The 19985-nt window shown below is 43.6% G+C and overlaps 1 protein-coding gene across 5 annotated transcripts in view; it reads right to left on the reverse strand.

The window, feature by feature from the left end:
* The window catches only part of INPP5K (inositol polyphosphate-5-phosphatase K), a 501130-nt gene that overhangs the window by 94440 nt on the left and 386705 nt on the right, over positions 1–19985 (reverse strand). For 4 of the 5 annotated variants that reach the window (XM_085649054.1, XM_085649052.1, XM_085649053.1 and 1 more), the window contains 4 exons: positions 13210–13319; positions 12177–12203; positions 3768–3942; positions 3535–3672 (listed from right to left, as the gene is read on the reverse strand). In XM_085649054.1, the coding sequence (XP_085505180.1) occupies positions 3535–3672; positions 3768–3942; positions 12177–12203; positions 13210–13319 (450 nt within the window). The remainder of the gene's footprint in view (positions 1–3534; positions 3673–3767; positions 3943–12176; positions 12204–13209; positions 13320–19985) is intronic. The other variant, XM_085649055.1, reaches the window with a different exon arrangement.

Raw genomic sequence — 19985 nt, forward strand, 5'->3', positions numbered from 1 at the left:
ACACATGTCGAGCTACTGGAGCTCTTATTTTTTTTTTTAAACCGACTCATATTGAACTGTTTCTAATACCTGTTTGCAACAAATGTCGGCCAGGTTTTTGATGAATTTAATTCTGCACTAGAGGTTTTTTTTTATTCTTCACCTTTGCAAACATACTCGCACTTTCATATGAAAGTTCTATGCACCAAGGTTTTAAGTGGTTAAAGGGAAAAGTGATGGTGTGACCATACATTATATGGGATAAAGTACCCGCTGGCGTACATAAGGATATTGCAAGTCACCTTGGAGTTCCATAACCTTAGGAACTCCTCGGCGACTTGCAATATCCTTATAATGTACGTAAAGGGGGGGTGGGGTAAGATTACTTTATCTCATATCCATCACCTCTCGGGAGCAGAGGAGATGCTTTCCTGCCAAGACCATTACACCCGATGGAATGTTTACCCTACATGTAGAACAATGGAAGCAACCTGCTGACAAAGCAATGATCCTATTGTAGTAGTTTTAATAATAAGCTTAACAATAGCAATGTCAAAATTAAACAAAAACTTGAACCGAAACCTTGTGTTGGACTACAAGAGGGTGGCAAACAAATCTTAAACTGTAGGCGAACATGCTATGAAAAGAAGACAGTACCACGTCAAGACAGAGGCCCCAAAAATAATGCAGGGGATGGGAACTGATGCAATGCCAATGAGAGAAAGAGCAATCCTTAAAACCACCATAAGGAAAGGAGGATGAGAAGTATACCCAGAGAAAGGAATTAAATACAAATCCTTTAATTGGCGTACAAAAAAGGGAACGTGGTAGAGAGAGAGAAACAAAGATGAAGGGTGAGAAAAGGGGAGGACTAGCAAACGTTCAGAAATATAGAGAGAGTAGTGGGACCATGGGTGCAGGAACAATTTTCAAAGCGGGGGTGCTGCCATCAAGTTTACATCATTGAAGTCAAGAGGGATTGTGGAACATTATGGTGACATGGGAACAAGTATAGCAAATGATCCTGGTCAATTCAGCAGAAGAGTGGTAAGGGTGTGGTCTGAATTTTGGAGCACGTCACAAAATTATTACTAAAGCATGGTGTGAGAGAGCACTGTCATTTATAGACAGCACATTTTCCATTGAAATTGCCACAAATCACTCTGATATGCAATTTTACTGATAAAACTGTATAACGCACAAACGCCAATCTGTGACAATCAAGTTTCAACAAAAATTATCACTTGGACATCACTATGTAAAGTTGCTTTGACCCGACTAAAATCTTTGTTTGCATCATACTTCAGAATTACAAACAAATGTGATTAGTTTTTTATCCATATATCTTTCGACAGTATATATACATAGGATTTCACCTACCCACTTCAATGACATACATTATGTTGCATAATTTACATGACAATCCTCTAACTTTGCAGTTCGAAAAAGAAAAGTAAACATCAGTCCTAAAGTTAGAAAGGATAAGCAGTAATTTGTCAGACATAGCATGACATTTGAACTCTGTCTCTGAACACACAGCAAATGTGACAAAATAAAAACAACTTTAAAAGGCCTTTGTATTGCTTATTCGCCTTTTGAACCCAGCATGATATTTTAGGGGTGCTGCAGCAGTTTCCGCACCCGTTCCAACCCTTCTACCTAAACAAATCTTTCCCTGCTCCCCATTCCCTCATGCTACCAGTCCTCCTACCTACCTCTTCTCTAGCAAACCTTTTCATGTGGCGTGCCGGTTTTTCTGGCTGTCTGTGGGCCTGTTTATTGTCTGCTGGGCCATTTACTACTATTTATTTCCCTGATATTAGACAAATATTGCCTGTAGTAAGCTCAAATCCATACAGTTTTCTATACCTGGAAAAACACTTACACAGGTGCCTTTACAAGTTCAAAATGGGGCCAATTTTCGTACATGGCCCACATTTTTAGCTGTGTAATTCAAGAATGAGGGACACTTTTATTTTCGGGCCCAGACCTATTTTTAATTCGGACTCTATAATCGTGCCCTAGAGAGTACAGCTTTAAAACTAAAACCTACACACTCTCTGGCACCAGACACCCCACTTCCCAGCTCTCTCCTGCTGTAAGTCACTTGCTGGTTTGCTGCTTCTGCAGGTGAGCCACTGTATTTTTGCGACAGGCACCTTGCGTTGTCGCAAAAACACTGCAAGGTTTGCTTTCTGAGCCACAATATTTGTATTTTTTGAGGCAGCAAAATTCGGCAGAGCAGACAGTGATGACATGACTGGGAAGGTCTGTTTGAGATTTTAAGGTTCATTTTCTGGTCATTAAACAAAGGAGGTTATTTCCACAGTAATGGGTCATATGTCAATCACCAGTAGTTTTAATACACCTTAAAGTGACAAGAGGGCATAAAAATGGCAGACAAATGGGCAGGAAATTACATATGACAGAACATATGTAACTATAACATATTATTTTGCTTAGAAGCTGTCCTCGTCATTTTTTCCGACTTTCTCTCTAACATGCTCTTAGCTGAGAATCTGTCCACTAGGAAACTAGACAAAAGAAAATATTGCCTGGAGGTTGAAGCAGCGGTGTACTCGGTCTTTGTTGTCAACACCAATACATGTTCCTGAATTGGCTCATTGGATGATAAAGACTTTGAACTCAGAGAAATCTTAAATTGAACATGAGCTGTTGAAATTGGAGCAGCACGAATTAATAAAGACCAGCTGTATTGATTGTATGGCTGTCAAAAGCACTGAACTAAAAGCTTCAACCACTTGGGAATGACATGCCTCGACTTGGCATGGTGACTTTTACTTAAAGTAGGCTCAGTTTCAGTTTTTTTCTCAGGAGGACCATCCCACTATGCCAATCTGCCATATTTGAGAGCGACAAGATTCACTTTATCCCAGCAGACATGCCATGGGCAGGCCACAGAACTGCAGTAGAGTGTCTGATGACTGCCAATCGCTTACGAGTTTCCTCCTTGTCCTCTATTGTCATCCGGGCTTCAGGCTGGAACTTCAAGCGAGTCTCACACTCAGACACAGCTCATGAACTAATACAGATGTTGCGCAGGTATTTGTATGTGTCCATGACTGACATCTTAAATTAGAAGACTCAGTAGTACTTAAAAGAGGTTTCTTTCATGCGCTGAACACTGCTGATCATCTGAAAGTAAACAGGTTAATACTGATATACAGTCTACTCGCTTGTACCATTGACAACCATCTTGCACCCAGAGGATGGAACTATTTAAATAGCGATGTCCAATGTCTGAATGTCGGGAGCAAGAAAAATAAGTGCTGTTGATTTGGAGACAAATTTAAAATGTTGAGATGTCAGTACGAATAATCAGTACGAATTCTGTGATTGTAAACGCCCCAAGACGATGCTGTTATGGAATGCCTTTGTCAACATTCACTGTTTTTCTCCATGATAAAACTAATATTTTAACCACAAGATGACAGGTGAATACAAAATGTTAGAATGTATAAAATATACATGTGGCACAATAATAGCTATAAATATAAAACATACAGATCCGCATTTAAAACAAGCAAATATCACCTTGTACAGTCCAATCCAGTCCCATGTGCTGCTTGGGAATTCTGGTGTCAGGGAGTAGCTGATCAAGGCATCTGAATCTGCATTCCACTCACCCTCTGGTCTCAGATTTACTAACGGTGTAGACATGAGTGGCCTCAACTACAAAATACAAGAAAAATGGAGCCACTGAGAGAACTGCATCTGTTTGCAGCACACCATGAATGTGTAACAGCTTCCTAGGGCAGAATGTGTACCTGCAACGTGAAGGTCCCAGTCACTGGTTTGTGGTCACTGACTCCATAGCTCATGTGGCTGGTGTAATTCTCCAAAATCACAGTGAGCATCTGCTCTGAAGCATCCTCTTCAGGCATCGGACACTTCAGTTTCCAAAGAATCCGATCCGTCCAGGCTGGCTTTCGTTTCTTACCACTGTAAGAATGAAAGTGGAGAAGCTAGAAGCTTAAATCCAAATTTTACATCATCACATGCTTAAGGAGTTATTTTGGAAGGGCATGAAAAAGCACAAACCCCATCAGCGTCACACAGCTCTTCCAAATTTAACCTTAAAGTGGGCTTTATGTGACCAAGCAATTGTCCCTTATTCCATCCTGTACATCTGTCCAGGCGTTCAATTGAGGAAAAGCTGCATCGAGGATAGGGTGTATGCCCATGAATCCCCATGACCTGGGAGCTGAGGACTCCCGGCAACACAAGCAGCAGAAAAGAGCCACTCTGCAGATAAAGTAGGAGCAGCACCTCAGCCCCCAAGGATGGTCATAAAATGATAAGGAGCTATTACTAAAGATCAGGACATGTGGTTACCAGGACAGCTGATCACTAAGAAGTCTACAAGGTGAGAGCCTTTCTGTGGGCAAACATCCATTCCCTTATAGGATCAGCCCCAACGACTTCATATATCTCCTGCACCACACCTACACACCCCAACCCTCTAATGGGAAAGTTTGTGTGTCCAGAAAAAGTCTCTTACCATCATAAGCAGTTTAGCAAACAATGAACTAAATACTACAGGTTAGTTAGGAAAAAGTCAGCTTGCAGACATTTAATACTAAATCAGCCGTAAACCATTAGAGATGACTAACAGGAATAATGTAGCGCATACCACAAGGAGCGCAAGCAATGTCTCATCTGGTACTGAACTAGACATCACACACAAACTAGGTATTCCTCAACAGGCTCACCTGTATCTGTCCCTTGCACACTCAGGCTCAACTATTCATATGGTGCAGAATAATGCCTTAACACCTAACCATGCCTATTGAACAACTTACTTATTATTGGTAACGCATTATCTGGTAGAGAAAGGACCTAGCCACAGATTCCTTACTTTAGATTCTTCCCCAGGCGCGATACTGGATACGTTATTTTTTTCCGATAGCACGCCTACAAGTTGGTAAAGGGAGTCCATATACCTCCCACGCCAAATTCAGTTTCTTTCGTGACTATTTTCTGCACTCAAAAAGTGAAGCCACATAAAGAAACTGCCCATTGAAACAGTGTGCTAAAATAAAAGACACCCTTGTGTCTGATAATCACAGATTTCTTTTTATTAAGATTTAAATGCCACAATGAACTGTGTGAGACCAAATAAGACTAAGTTCGCAGAGCGGGAGGATGGGCTGGTTATTAAGGAATTTGCGGCTAGATCCTTTCTCTACCAGATAATGTGTTACTGAAAGTATGTAACTTGTTCATCCAATAGAGACACCCAGCCGCAGATTCCTTAATTTAGAATCAAATACCAAAGTCATAACATCCCAGGTGGAGGGTCTGCGAACTGACACCATTAAAAGTCTCTTACTAGAACAAAACTGGGATAGACCAAGAGAAAAAAAGAGACATTCATAGTATAGTATGCAAACAATAACATACTCTACCACATAAATTCCCATGGAAGGAACCCCAGGTAAGTAAAGTTATAAGACATTAAAACCTTGGGAATAAAATATCCATATTAGTATGACAAATGTCTGTCAGACGTCAACCAACAACAGCAATATAAAACTATCTGCACCCTTAATGGGATCCAACCCCATGCATTCTCACCCCCCACAATAACTGTGGACAGGAGCACAGTAACACAATTCATAAAAAAACTAAGGCATGGGGAGAACATTAACCATGACAATAGGACAATTTTGCCAAAATACCCTACAAATACAAACACATTTGGTCTTATATCCAGGCCCGAACCGCGTGTTCAAAACCTGTGGAACACAGAGCAGTAGGCCATGCCATTGAACAATACCTCTATGCAGTATAAAGTCCCGCCCTAGCCAGAACTGTCCTGATAAAAACACAGGGAAAAGTCCATCTCCTGTGGAGAAACCATAACAAATACACTATGAAAAAAGAAGTTGAAAACAGCAATAGCAAGTATTCGTATAGAAGCAGTCTTTCCTTATGAAAAAGAACTAGAGATGATACAAATACCTCTAGGATATCCCTAATATATGTACTGACATAGGAGTAAAATAAATAAACGCCTATGTGTAAACAAAAGAAAATTCATATATATAGATATAAAAATAAAGCCTATGAAAAGGTACACCTCTAGAGGGACATGCCCATCAAAAAAAAAGAAAATCTTTAGTAATAATTCTAAGCTTTATAACAACTACAAATGAATAAAGAATATTAATAGAATAGAATTGACAACAAGACTACGTCTCCTCAGAGACCTATAATAGCATGACCTAATCCCAGAAAAACCAAACAATCAGGCTCAAGGAACATGTACACACCGACATGTCCACACAAAGGGGTAGAAGAGCCAATCAAACAGCAATGGTTATAAGACAGAACCTGAAGAATGTACCTTCAGGCTCCCAAGATGATAAGCACTTGATTAACAATGTTCTGAATTCAGCAAAAGTAAAAAACTGTTTCTATCAATTATAAGTAACAACATCTACCGCCTAAATGTAAGGCAAGTGCCAGAGGAAAAGCAGAAGCCACATAAACCAAGAATGTACCAGCTACCTTCTGTGAAAATACCAGAAGGTATCTAGAGCATCAATGGCACATCGGTCTATTGGCAAGTGCTCATAAATGAAGCATAAGTTCACACAAATACCATATAAAAGTATAAGAGAAACTTCATCATATTAACCAAGACTAATAAGAGGATGACTGAAATTTAACACTCATCTAAAAAGGTACAAAATACACAATGAGACTCCCATGGAGGTACAAATATCAAAAGAACCTACTAAAGGGTACCAACTTCACAAATGTATGATGTTGTAGGTCAGCGAAATACCCTAACGCAGAGGGTAGAACTCTGCACACTCAAATGAGAGTCTAATAGTACGCAAGCTGAGCAATCCCAGCTCAGGACATACATATTTAGAAATGCTCACCACACCATACAAAAAATACTCCACATAGAGTATAGTACATACCATGAAGGTATCAACTCTAGAGCTTGAGGTCTTCTTCACACTAAAGCAAACCACAAGATCAGTATATCAGGTTTCTATCAAACAAACACAAATGAACAGCTGAAAAACTGTCAAGGGCAGAGCTGAAGGAGAAAGTCACGACTTCTGCACCAAGCAGTAAATAATTATCAAGATAGCCAATTATGGTGGAATATATTTTTAAGAATGTATCTTCACTGAATAGAATTCTGCAGCCCATAATTTTTCTATAATCCTAAATTACCAGAACCAAGGGCATGAAAAAAACATGTGAAGAACCAATAGGTTGTCTAAACAACTATAAACCTCTGCATTAAGCAGAAACACCACACAGGTGGTCATCAGACAAAATACATATTGCAACTACGTCATGTATGAACACTTCTTTCCACCAGACAAAATACATACTGTAACTAAGTCATGTATAAACACTCCTTTCTACACAAGTCAACAAGAAAAAATCCACCAGACCATTCAAAGACCTGACTAGGTGGCTTTGTCACACCGACCAGCTCTGAATCGCCGTAAAGCTGAATCAGCATGTTCACCAAATAAATGTGCATAATGAAATGGCATATCTTTCAGGCTATCCTGTACAGTCTCTGAAAACCCCAACTGACGCAGCTATGCATGTCAGCGCAGCGCACAGAATTAGTGGTGTCCATACCACATTTTATGGTTAATTTCGCTGCTTCCTGGCCATCTTGTACCACCTATAGAAGTTCCTGGGTTCCTCTGAAAGAGAATGCAGCCAATGCACCACAGAGTCCCATAGAGCATGAGAACATGTGCCCAAAATACTTGTGAATTTAACGACCTCAATGAAAAGCTAACGGAAGAGAATATATTCCTCCCACAATGCTCTAATCATCTGGACTCCTTATTTTGTGGAACGAAGGGACGGACACTAATGTCCAGCGAACTCATAGCAGCCTGTCCCACCAGTCCTTTTGTGGTGGGATGTCACACAAGACAAACTGAGTCCTTAGGGGTGGGAAGAAGTATATAGGCTATAGCCTGATCAACTGGAACTCCCGATACTGGTGTCTCGCCCCAGCTCATAACACAGGTCATGTAGAAACTCATCATAAGGGAGTAAAGGCTCCATCCATGTCTCCACTGACATAATGAAACTTGAGGGGGCCCCCTTGCAAGGTACGTGGAGGGGCCAATGAGGAACTCTCCAGCAAGAGTACTGGGCCCCTTGGAGTTTCCCTCCCCCCGGCACTCAGGGGGGCTGCGGGGGACTGTTTTACACCACTGCTCCTCTCACCTTGGTAAAGAACATCCACCAGAGGGTTTGTGGACAATTCCACAGAGGGAGGCTCGCAACCTAAAACTACAGCTCTCCTCCTCAATACCACCGCGTAAGAGGAACTCACTTCCATTGCAATACCAGGTGGAGAAAATAAATCTGAAACTGGAGAGGACTCAAGTCCACTGGCCTCACCCAGCTAAACCAGCCAATTTTCCTCCAAAGGAGGCTGGGCAGCATCGTCCAAAGGGTTTTGACACCCTTTATGCTCCCCGTCACCTGCAAAACTATGCATTCCCATAAGACAAGCAGAAACAGGTTGCATAAGGACATATGGAAAGCTGCTTAAAACAAACGGCTCCATCGGCGGCACATCCGACATCGTCTGGCATCGTATCGGTGTCAGAAAGAGTAATAGGTTCGGTGTCGATTGGTGCCGCTGACGTCATTGCTGCCCCGACCCCAACGCTGAAGGTATGAACCCTGAAGGGCTGTGCACCGGCGCCGCCTCAAATCCGATCACGGATTCAGAGGGTCCAACTGTCACCAAGGGCAAACCCGTCGGTGAGGATGCAGTAAGGCCACCTCTCCCCTCCTTGGTACTTGAGGTACACCTGAGGAGAGTTTAAAGACTTCATGGAGGGAAATATAATATTCTCACATTTGGGCTGGTCTCCCCCCAACGGGCTCGAGGATATTAAGGATGCAGGGGATGGAGACAGGGTCCGAAACTAACTTACGTTGCAACCATTGGTGCTTCTGAGTCTTCTTGGACGTCAACGGAGATGACCCCTCACCCGAATGGCTCCTCGACCGGTCTCTGGACCTAATCGAAGACTGGCAATGATGTGGTGCCTCAGACAGTCATGCCACCAGAAGTTTCATACGGCGCTCTCTTAAAGCCTTTGACCGAAGACGCCAACAGAAACCACACTCCTCGGAGTCATAGTGTTCTCCAATGCACCACAAACAGATGGTTTGAGAATCTGTGATCAACATCAGTCTGTTTAAACCCCGTAGGCATTACAAAAACCACACTCAACAAAATATTGAAGTGGGTCAAAAAACGGCCCCCTAACTGCCCCTGATCTGCATTGCAAGCGAGGAAAAGAAGAAACTGATGTTGGTGCGTCGGCTAGGGAGTTATATGGCCTCCGTCGACGTCACATCCGGGTGGACAACGTTGACACGCAGTCACGCGGATGTGCAATGGGGGAAAAAATCCGGATTCAGTCTCACGCCTGGAGCCGATTCTTAAGTATGGAATTTGCGGCTACATGTCTCTATCAGATTAGGCTCACAAACCCGCCCCATGCACACCAAGATGTGTACATCTGTTTCATGAAGTCATATTCTCATGTATTCATTCCGTTTGTGATAAGTCTCCAACATCCACCTCTGCACAATAAGACCCCCCCGGCCAATAATCACCACATGCACATGACAGTCTGCACATCTGCATCATGCTTGTTATGGCTTGAACACTAAGATCCGCACAGACTACAGCCGACCAGCTATTAATGTAGAGTAATGCTCACAACTTCATTCCATGCACACCACAGTTCCAACATCTAACCTATACACATTATAGTTCACAAATTCATTCCACGCACACCAAGATAAGCAGGTCTGTCCCATGCAGACACACACGATGCCGCATCAATCCTCTGCACACTTAATTTCAACATCTCTTCATTAAAAATAGGGCCGCACATCTGCCCAATATACATAAAGGCCCAAAGATCGATTTCAAGCAACATGAGACCTCTACCTCAATATCATGCACAATGTAAACCAATCACATGCTCCCTGAGGCCCAACACCCTCGTCATGCAAAGTAAAGCCACAATCCTTACCAAACTCAAAGTCTCTCACAAACACCACAGGCATAGTACAATGTGAACATTTATCCCTTGTGTATTAAAGTATTCCATAGCTGCCCCAGTCACACAAATCCATGCCATTAACCTCGACATCTATTTAATGCATTCTAAAGGCCCCACTAATGTCTTGCTCACACTGATTCTGTACTCAATAGAGCACTGCACTCCTTGTGCTGCCCATCACTCTCCATGAGTTGAAAAGCAGGAAGTCCCTATGTCGTAATGAGTGAAAGATAATATACCTCTATCTAAACCAAAGAGTTAGGCCCATATCCGGAGTATCCGTCAGAGCAGGGAGGCCGATATCCAACAAACAGACCTCAAATCTGGTGTCTTTACCCATACACATACGAGTAAGGATCTTTTAAATCAACGAACGAGGCAAAGATTACAAATACCTACGTTAATGGTCCTGTTACAATATAGATTCTCTCATATAAAGAAATCTATATTAATAATACATTCCACCTTATATAATACGGTGGCTTTAACGGATACAAGAAAAGGATCCATACATCTATAGAGGCTCCCCTAGTGAGGCACTATCAGTGGCGGGACATATTTCTACCTCCACAAGATTATGTAATTGATTAGACATAATCCATCGCAATACCCAGATTGAAAGTTTTATTGTCCTGAAGAAGGTGAAAACATTGAACAAACACCGAAACGCTGCGTCGACTTTTAATGTTTTTAAGATTTTCGATTTTTAATGTTTTTAGGCTTCCGATATGTTCAGATTGTAACCTATATTGGGAGGAGGATTACTATTGATTTATGATTAAATATCCTTTTTGGAATAAAATTGTTTCTTGAATATACTCATGATCTAATCAAACGAGTTTCTTTGTGCAAACATATGCTGTACTGTGTTACTGTGATTAGCAGGTTTTTTATAAAGTTTTATAAAGTTTTTCTTTGATAGAGGCACACAGTGGTTGATGAACACCGTTAGATCTTTTAGCATCTAACTCTTTGGTTTAGATAGAGGTATATTCTCTTTTACTCATTACGACATAGGGACTGCCTGCTTTTCAACTCATTAATATACCTCGTCCCTAATAAATATATAGGGTTACCTCCCGTTCTTGTTTAACATCACTCTCCATGTACATTCGATGCTCATGACATCTCTCATATGGTCCTTGATACTGAACACACACGATTCAGAACCTCAAAGAGAAGTTCAGAACCAGTCACATTCGCAGATAAGCGAATACTACCTTGTCCACCACCCCCAATTACTCACTATCAGATATTTGTATGTTGTTCTGCACAAAACAAAAAAACTCTACCCTGTCCTATACACTGTCTGACACATGCAGTAGACTTAGCCACAATAGAAAACAATTAATTATTCTGAGCACTAGTGAAGAGGAAGTCTGAAACAAATGACCAGATCAATAGCCTCCTCAGCTCAAGGTGTGCTACAAGCTGACAGTCACTGATAAGCTGCACCGTCTCTGCTCTCTGTCAATCAAAAAACTGGAACCATATTTGGAAATCAAGAGTGAATTCAATGAGATGTTTCACGCCACGTAAGTACTAAATGAAAAAGCGGAGGACGATGTTGTTGATGCACAATTTCTCACTAGTAGAAACGGAATGTGTTCCAAAATCTACTCGGAAGAATTGAATCTTTTAATGCGCAGCATTAACGTTGCAAAACCGATGTTCTCTGTTTATATGATGTGCGCAAAGACAGACAATGTTAAGCCATGGGGTATTAAAAAAGGGATATACCATACTTACTGGGAGAGTAGAACGATTGCTGTACTATTACATCATAAAGACCATCTCTTAGTTATTGTACCACACTGTGCCAAAGTAGCAAAACACAAAGGCCTGCACCTAGTACCCTGGGGCCTTTCGCAAGCCTCAGAAAAGGAGAAAAACTACAGTTTTAGATTATAGAGATTATCCAACCACCCCAGTGTCTCAGCAGAGCAGAGGACGCTGCAGCTTTAGCTCTCATCATTTGCCAGGAAGTGATGAGGAACAGATACTACAGGCATAGGTGAGAATCATGTCATCAATTAGCATCTCTTGGATTCACATCTGATCATAGGTCATTACAGTTCTTACTTAAAGCCAAACAGAGCCTTCTTTCCTCTGCAAATAAAGAAAAAGGTTAATACATCTCTGGTAGCAAGTCCTCAGATTCACATAGCCAACAAGAGGTGACTTGGTTACCCCAGCACAGAGGAATGCTGCCCACCACCCAACTAACTGTGAGGCTTCCAGCACAAAAGGGGTGTTAACTGTGCACCTCCTAGTCCATGTTTACCTGTCACTGGAGACACAGCATCAAATCACCCAGTGTCATGTTCATCACTCTAGCAAAACACCAATCCTGCTCATTCCATCACAGATCCACCCAACTTAAGAGGCATGTGGCCCTCACACCCCGCCGGTGCTCCTCTGATCAATTCAGTGCTCCACAATTGACATAGAAACTGGAATCATTTTTTGAAGTTTAAAGTAGGGGTTACCACCTTATTTTAAAATATGCTTAGGACCACGTGACACTATTTTCCAATTTCAAGCTCTAGCTTTGTTATTTAGAGTCACTCCCCAAGTCTGTAGCTTTCCTGCCTGGCTTTGCTTGTTTCACTAGAGTCACACACTTGAATCTCTAGATTTCTACCTAGTCGCATACCTTCAGTCCATGCCTTCCTTCACTAATTTGAGATGTTGCGTCTCTTGCTTTCTTACTCTGTGTTATGCTCCCAGTATGTGCCTTCCTTACAGAGGCCATGCCACAGGCTGTACCTTCTTTCATTCAGTGTCCAAAAAACACGTGTCATCACACCATTGGTCATAACATGAACTGGCCTGGCATCCTCAGTCACTGGTATTGTCATTTGATGTCACATTCTCTGACTGTAGCATTGCTCCTTGATGCCAGACCCTAACTATGAAGTTCCCTTACCTGCTCTCACACCATCATGCTCTTCCCGAACTTAGTGTTACACAGCTTCCTTAAATATTGGCACATTAGTTTATGTGGCTTCCTTATGTTCTGTTGCACCTAATTATGTAGCTTCCTTACCTACTGTCACATTTACATCTTTTGCTTCCTTACCTTGTGTCACACCTCAGTCTGTAGATTCCTTACCTGGTGTCATACACGTCTGAGTTCAGGTCGAACTTGTAGGTGGGTTTGAACTGTAGTGGGCCCTCCAAGAAACCCCGGAGAAGCCCTTCACTCTTCTTGGCTATATTTAACTGGAAAAAAAAGGTATGGTGACACGACATAGAGAGGATCGTTTTTTTGTATTTGTTTACATGTTGAGCAACACAGAGGAATAAATGGACCATTTGAAAGAATATTGAGGGCACAGAGGAAGGAGCCATGCTACCGTTTCCCCCATACGCATAGAACAATGTCTAATCATGATAAAAGGATCATCCCGTGGCCAGCACCATCCATCAATTTCTTACACAGACCCTGCAAAGTTGAAAACCTCATTTTGGCTTCCTGTTTATGGTAATCCTCATTCAACAAATATTTTCTTTATCGAGTTTTGTAAAGCACGAACTTGACACGAGAGTATCAGAGCGCTTTACAGACGTAGCGCAAACAACAAGTACATGAGGGGCATATGGAATACATAAAAGAAATACAAAATACGTAGATACGTAGTGACAGTAGCTAAATGAGGAACAATGTAAACTGTAGGATATGTGAACGATATAGGTAGTTGTGGTAGCACAGCAGCACTTTTATGAGGTGCATGAAGAAATAAAGTACAAAGGACAATATATAAAAGAGGAATACAATAGGCAGAAGGATATGTGTACAATTTAGATCGGAGGTACATTTGGTAGTGCATTTCAGGCCGGGGGTGGGGGGGGCGTGGAGGTGGTCGGGGGGGGGGGTGGAGGTGGTCGGTGGGGGTGGAAGCACAGTTTCTTCCCGAAGTAGAAGTGTTCAGGCTCATGAGGGGGGTGGGGGTGTGAGGGAGGAGAGACGAGCACAGTAGTTGTTCAGGGGGGAGGGATTAGGCATTTGTTGGGAAAAAGTAGTTTAGGAATGAATGAGTGTCACATAAATCCTGAGGTAGTGAATTCCAGATTCTCGAGGCATTCCCATGGAAGGAGCAGGTGCCTGCTTTTTCTTTCTTAAATTTGTGCAGAGTCCGGAGTAGAGTATTAGAGCTTCGAAGAGGTCTGTTTTGGCTGGCTTCTTATAGTTTGTTAGTGAGGTAGATTGGTTTTTCAATATAGAGGGCTTTGTGGGTTATGCAAGCAGTTTTGAATATACATCTTGCTTTGATGGTTAGCCAGTTGAGTCTCTTGAGTGTGCAAGTGATGTGATCGGAGCGACTCTTCCCAGAAAGTAGCCTGGCCACTGAATTGAGTGTAGCTTTCATAGGGATTAGTTGTGATTTCTGGGAGCCGGTGATCGGCTTGGAGAAGACTAAGGACTGCAACACGGTCTTTAGGTTTTCAGGGGGGTTTGGGGGGTGAAAGGTTAGATTTTTTTTAAGGCTCTTCAACGAGTCGAAGGCAGTTTTAGCAGAGGCATTATTATGCTCTTTCATGTTGTGTGACAGCGTTGGACATGGACAGTTTACAGTTTAATACAGTGAGGTTGTCCAGCAAGATACTTTTCTTTTGGATGGATGAAGAGGAGTTCAGTTTTGTTGGGGTTGAGCTTAATGTGGTTACTGGTCAAGCAAGCTTGTACTATATAGAGAGGACTGTTTAAGTGCTGGGTGTAATTGGCTAACAACCTATCTATGTAGAGTTGGGTGTCATCTGCATAAAGATGGTAGGCAGCTTTGGCTTGTTTCAGGAGCATTGTAAGGGGTTCCGTATAGAGGTTAAATAAGGCAGGAGATATGATAGATCCTTGGGGAACTCCTTGTGAGACTGGCAATGCTGTTGTGGTGTTATTGTCTTGTTTAATTAGCTGAGTGCGTTGGTTCAGTAAAGAAGCAAGCCACTGAAGGACTGTGCCATTGATGCCTGTACATTGTAAGAGGGTATGTAGGAAAATATCATGGTTGACAGTATGAAAGGCCGCCGAGAGGTCTAAGAGGACTATGAGGCAGGCCTGGCCATCATCTATAGATCTGTAAAGGTCGCTGGGGATGTTCCACATTGCAGTCTCTGTACTGCAGCCTTTCCTATCCCAAATTGGAAGATGTCATGAAGGTTTGTATTTTTCAATGCTGTTGTTAAGTTGTGCAAGCACACATTTTTCAATAGTTTTCTTGAGGAGAGGAAGGTTGTATACAGGTCTGTAGTTGTTAAGGTCAGCTCCAGGCTTTTTGATGAGAGGGGTGACTTGGCCGAGTTGGAGGGAGGCTGGCATGGAGCCACTGGATAAGGAGTTTATTATTTTAATCCATGCAGGAGAGATGATGTGCTTGAGATTTTTGACAAGTGTGAAGAGAAGGGTTTCGGAGAGGCGGGATGTTGGCTTCGTGCAAGCAAATATTGTGAAGATTTCTTCTTCATGGATAATGTCAAATTCCATCCAGTCAGCCTCGCTTATTTGGTTACAAGTGAATGTGGGAGGGCTGTCCGTAGACGCCCTGAATGTGGGAAGAAATCAGCAGTTGTTGGTGTGCCACTGGATGAGCTCTCTGTGTTAGAGGTACAAGGTGGGGAGGAGGACGGGTCTAGTGAGAGATAGTTGTTAGTTATTTTGTCAGAGAAGAATGCAGCAAACTCTTCACAATGCTTTGTAAAGCCAGGGATTGGGTGAGGTGAGAAGGAGGAGTTTTGCTGTTTGATGATGTTGAAAAGGTCTCTAGGTTTGTGCCTGGAGTCGTCAAGTTGGGCTCCAAAGAAGGATTTTTCTCTGAAAATTATTTTTTAGCATTTAAGGCGTTCGCTCAGAGAAGCGAGCGGTTGATTATCGAGGGTTGTTGTCTTCAGGTTGTCTCAGCCTACGTTGTCACCTCTCTTTGTTAAGGTCTTTGTGAAACCATGATGTGGTAGGGAAATGTCATGATTTTTTGAGCTTCCAAAGGGTGATTGTGTCAAAGAGTTCTGCCATTTTTGTGTTGTAGTGGGAGGTGAGATCATCAGTGGGTGAGGTCTGGTGGAGGTGGAATTTGGGAACTCAAACTTCAAATTCTGCCTGGGGTATATAGCATGTGTTACCCACTCAGTGCGAGGGATGGATGGTTTGGAAGTAGACCTTAGGTTGGTTAGCGTTAAGACTGAAAAGAATTAGGTGGTGGTCAGACCAGTCAGAGGGTAGGATGGAGTGGAGGAAGATGGTGTTATGTTTAGAAATGATAGCGTTGAGTGTAGAGCCTTTGATGTGAGTTTGCTTGGTGCAGTGTTGAGTGTGGTCATTTGCTTCTAGCAAGGTGGAAAGGGCTTGCACTATTGGGTCTACGAGATTATTCAGGTGCAGGTTTAACGTCTGTGCTGTCCTTTAAAGAGTTTTGTGTTATTAGGTTTGATAGGTCTTCAGAAAACTAGGCATTCTGACCTGATGGGTGATAGATGACATACAATTTGATGGGGTTGGGCATTTGGAAGAGTGATGGACTCCTAAATATTTCAATGTGGGGTATTTTGTTGTGTGAAGGGGTTAGGGAAAGATTGCTTTTGCGGTCGCAACAAATGATGGAGAACCCCGCTGAGGTGAGGAGGTTGATATAAGAAGATAAGTGGTTGTTCAGCCAAGTTTCAGTTAAAAAGCAGATGTCGATTTTGTGTCGTAAGTGTGTTTCAGCTCTATTCGTAGCATGCTTAACTGCTGACTGACAGTTTAAAAGCATGCAGCATGGCGAAGGTACGGATCTTGGACCAGACCGACTGGGTTGGATGTAGGTTAGTTGGGTAGGCAGCCTGAGTGGGTGATTGGTGGCCCGGGTCCAATGGTAGTGAGGGTCGTTTGGAGCATTATCATATGTGCTGTCCAGCATTTCAGCTTTTCGCTGCAGCATTTCAGTCATGGTGTGTCTCTGTTTGAGGAGATGATGAGTGTCGGTGCTCGTTTGCATTTGATAGAGAAACGGGGGTCTGAGTTCATGTTTAAAGATCGATTGGTGTTCCCCATAGGTGTGTGAGGAGGTGTTGGGTTGATGCAAATCTTTACTCCCTTACATAGTGAAGATATATCATCTAGTATAGGGTTGATTTTGAGTTTTAGGCGTGCTATTATAGGGAGCAGTTGAGAGGCGGTTAAGTCTGTGTTTGGGAGTGGATGGGGTTCGTCAACGGCTAGAGTGAAGACTAGGGTAAGGTCCAGCCTGCTGAGGTTGGGGGACTGACCAGTTCTGGTATGGTAAGATAAACAGACTGGTCAGGGGAAGAGGACCGTGAAAGGGGGCAAGTAATTCTTGAGGTGGAACTGAAGCTTCAGGGCATTTAGGGATGGAGCGGTTGAAGGGGGCTGTTAGAGGAGACAGTGCGTGGGGTATTGGAAGTGGAAGGTTCAAATGGGAGAGGGAGGTGTGTGGGTGAGTACACTGGAGGAAGGGAGGAGAATGGTGCTGGGAGCGGATGGCATGCAGGCATGGAGATTAGGGAAGTGGCGGTCAAAATGGATAAGTTCTGTTCAGAGGCTTGCATTAGGATGTTCCCACTTCTGTAAATGGTTTTAGACAGTACTCCGCTAAAGTTCTGGGATGGTAATATAATGAGTTTGGCTCCATAAGGGATGTTGGTTGTATTAGTTACGCAAAGGTGCTGTAGGAAGATTTCTCTTCATTTGGTGGGTCTCTTGGAGTTGAAGATGAAGTCTGTTTTTAGGCCACCATATGTTGGACTGTAGAATCAGTTATTAGTATCTGTGGATGTTCTTTGAGGACTCTGTGTTTGCAGTTTTTTGCAGCATGTTTAGAAAGGTTTTGCAGAAAGTTTATGTGTGTATTTTAGCCGTATCTTTCCATGACGGTCTTGCAGACTGGCATGGTGTGGGGTGGGAAGTGGGAGAGGGGGCTCGTCGTGGGTGAGAGCACAACAAATGAATAGCTGCCGCAGCAGACTACGAGTATCACCAGTCCAGTGAGACCCTGGGTGCAGCAGCAGGCGAAGAGCACAATGGACTGTTTTACAGCTGTACATAGTAATCGAGAGGCATTCCTACAGGATGGAAAATGAGATCAGGACTAGCTATGGGGTTCAGATAGTAACCTCCTGAACAAGATATAATGACGGAGATGTGATCTCCAGAACTAGATACAATACTCAAAGGATAGTTTTGCTGATAGACAATCTGGATCACGGTGAAGCACTCAGAGGTGAGCATAGTGGCCAATAGGCTATTGCTAGATCTTGGAACAGTGCTCTAGGTGTTCATTTAAAATCTTGGCAATCCACACAGTGAGAGCCACTAGGGGGTTCCAAGATGTCTGCTCCAGATTAAGTGAAGCAGCTGGCAGGAGTGAAGTTGGTGTGAAGGTGCACAATCCTTCAAAAGTTTCATCGCCCTTACTGGAGGGGGGAGGCTCCAGGGTGGCTGTTTGTTTCTGGTTACATAGTGTGTGGTCCTTCCATAGTTTCAGTGACCTCCCTCAACAGTCTCAGAGCCCATCCTGGGGAGGGGAGACTCTAAAATGACTGATTCTTGAAACGTGGGCTTACAGTGTAGCGTGTGGCGGTTGGGGGGATGCGTTTTTACCCTGGGGAATTACATTAGGGGACTGAAGTTCTACAGGGACCAGCCGTGGGAGAAATAAAACAGGCGATCCTGCTCTCCTAATTGTAGTGTGCCCAGGCAGTATTTTGCAAGATGGAAGTAAGCCTGGGTGTCCATTCAAAGATGTCTGACGCCACTCAGCACTGTGAATCTTTCTTTATTGATTAGGAGGCTGGAATAATTCTCCGGTAATGGGTAACCCGGCTTGAGGGCCCCCCCCCCCCCAGAGTCGAGGGATTAATGATGGTGCCCATGCGCAGGGGTGTCCCCGGCTGACCCCTAGAGTCATCCAAAAAGAAAAGGGGGTTAGAAGAAACAGTATCCTCACTCAGCCTCACTGACAGCAGTTTCAGGTCTGACATGTGGCCGTAGCTGCCGACGATCCCTAGTCTTGAACGTCAGCAGCTGCCAGGAACGAGGTTGAGGTAGGGTTGTGAGACAGCGGATCAGCTTCAGCCAGAGCACAGTTAAAGGATCACACTTACCGCAGTTATCTGGCCTCACTGTGGGACGCTGGCCCTTCCTGAGGCAGTCCTATGGTGAGCACCAGGCGAGGGCAGTGGAGTGGGTTCATGTGCAAGTTTCACTCTGTCTAGCCATTGACAGCCCGAGTCATCTAGTGAGAGCTCCGGCCGCATCCTAGAACTAGCTGGCGGTGTACGCCAACCATCCACAAGTTAGCATTTGGGGAGGGGAACTCCTATCCTCACCGACAGCTGGTAGTATGGCTGCTACCTCATTCCCTGCGAGACGACATCGGATTTTGGGCGGGTCACGGGGGGAGTAGTGCTAGGCACCAGTGATTTGCATCAGTCCCTCTTGGTGGTGGGTTGTTAGGTAGTAGATATCAGGCAAGCCCCTTCTGCAGCTTGAAAGTTACCAGGACTGGGGTCGAATGACAGAACTTTGGACCTCCACGCCAGGGTCTGCAAATATGGCAGACTCTCATCTTCACCTCCAAGCAGTGCCGGACCTCTGATAGGCAACGAGTGCGGTGAGAAGCACCGGAGACTGCAGCCACCCCACCTGGCTGTCAGGGGCAGGGACGGACCCACCGACCCGATAGCAGTTCAGAAGCTGTCTCAGGTGCTCAGGCATCCACCACAGCTGGGTCGCAATCAGGATAGGGAACCAAGACAGGAGCGGAGGTCCCAGGGTCATCCCAATCTTTTCACAACAGGTCAACTGGTACTCCAGACAGCAGGGCAATCACAGGAGTGTCTGAAGATACGCCAAGGCTTCAGACGGCAGGCTAAATCAGGGATATACACGTGAAAGTG

Source organism: Triturus cristatus, chromosome 3_2 (assembly GCF_964204655.1).
Source record: "Triturus cristatus chromosome 3_2, aTriCri1.1, whole genome shotgun sequence".
Taxonomy (NCBI): Eukaryota; Metazoa; Chordata; class Amphibia; order Caudata; family Salamandridae; genus Triturus; species Triturus cristatus.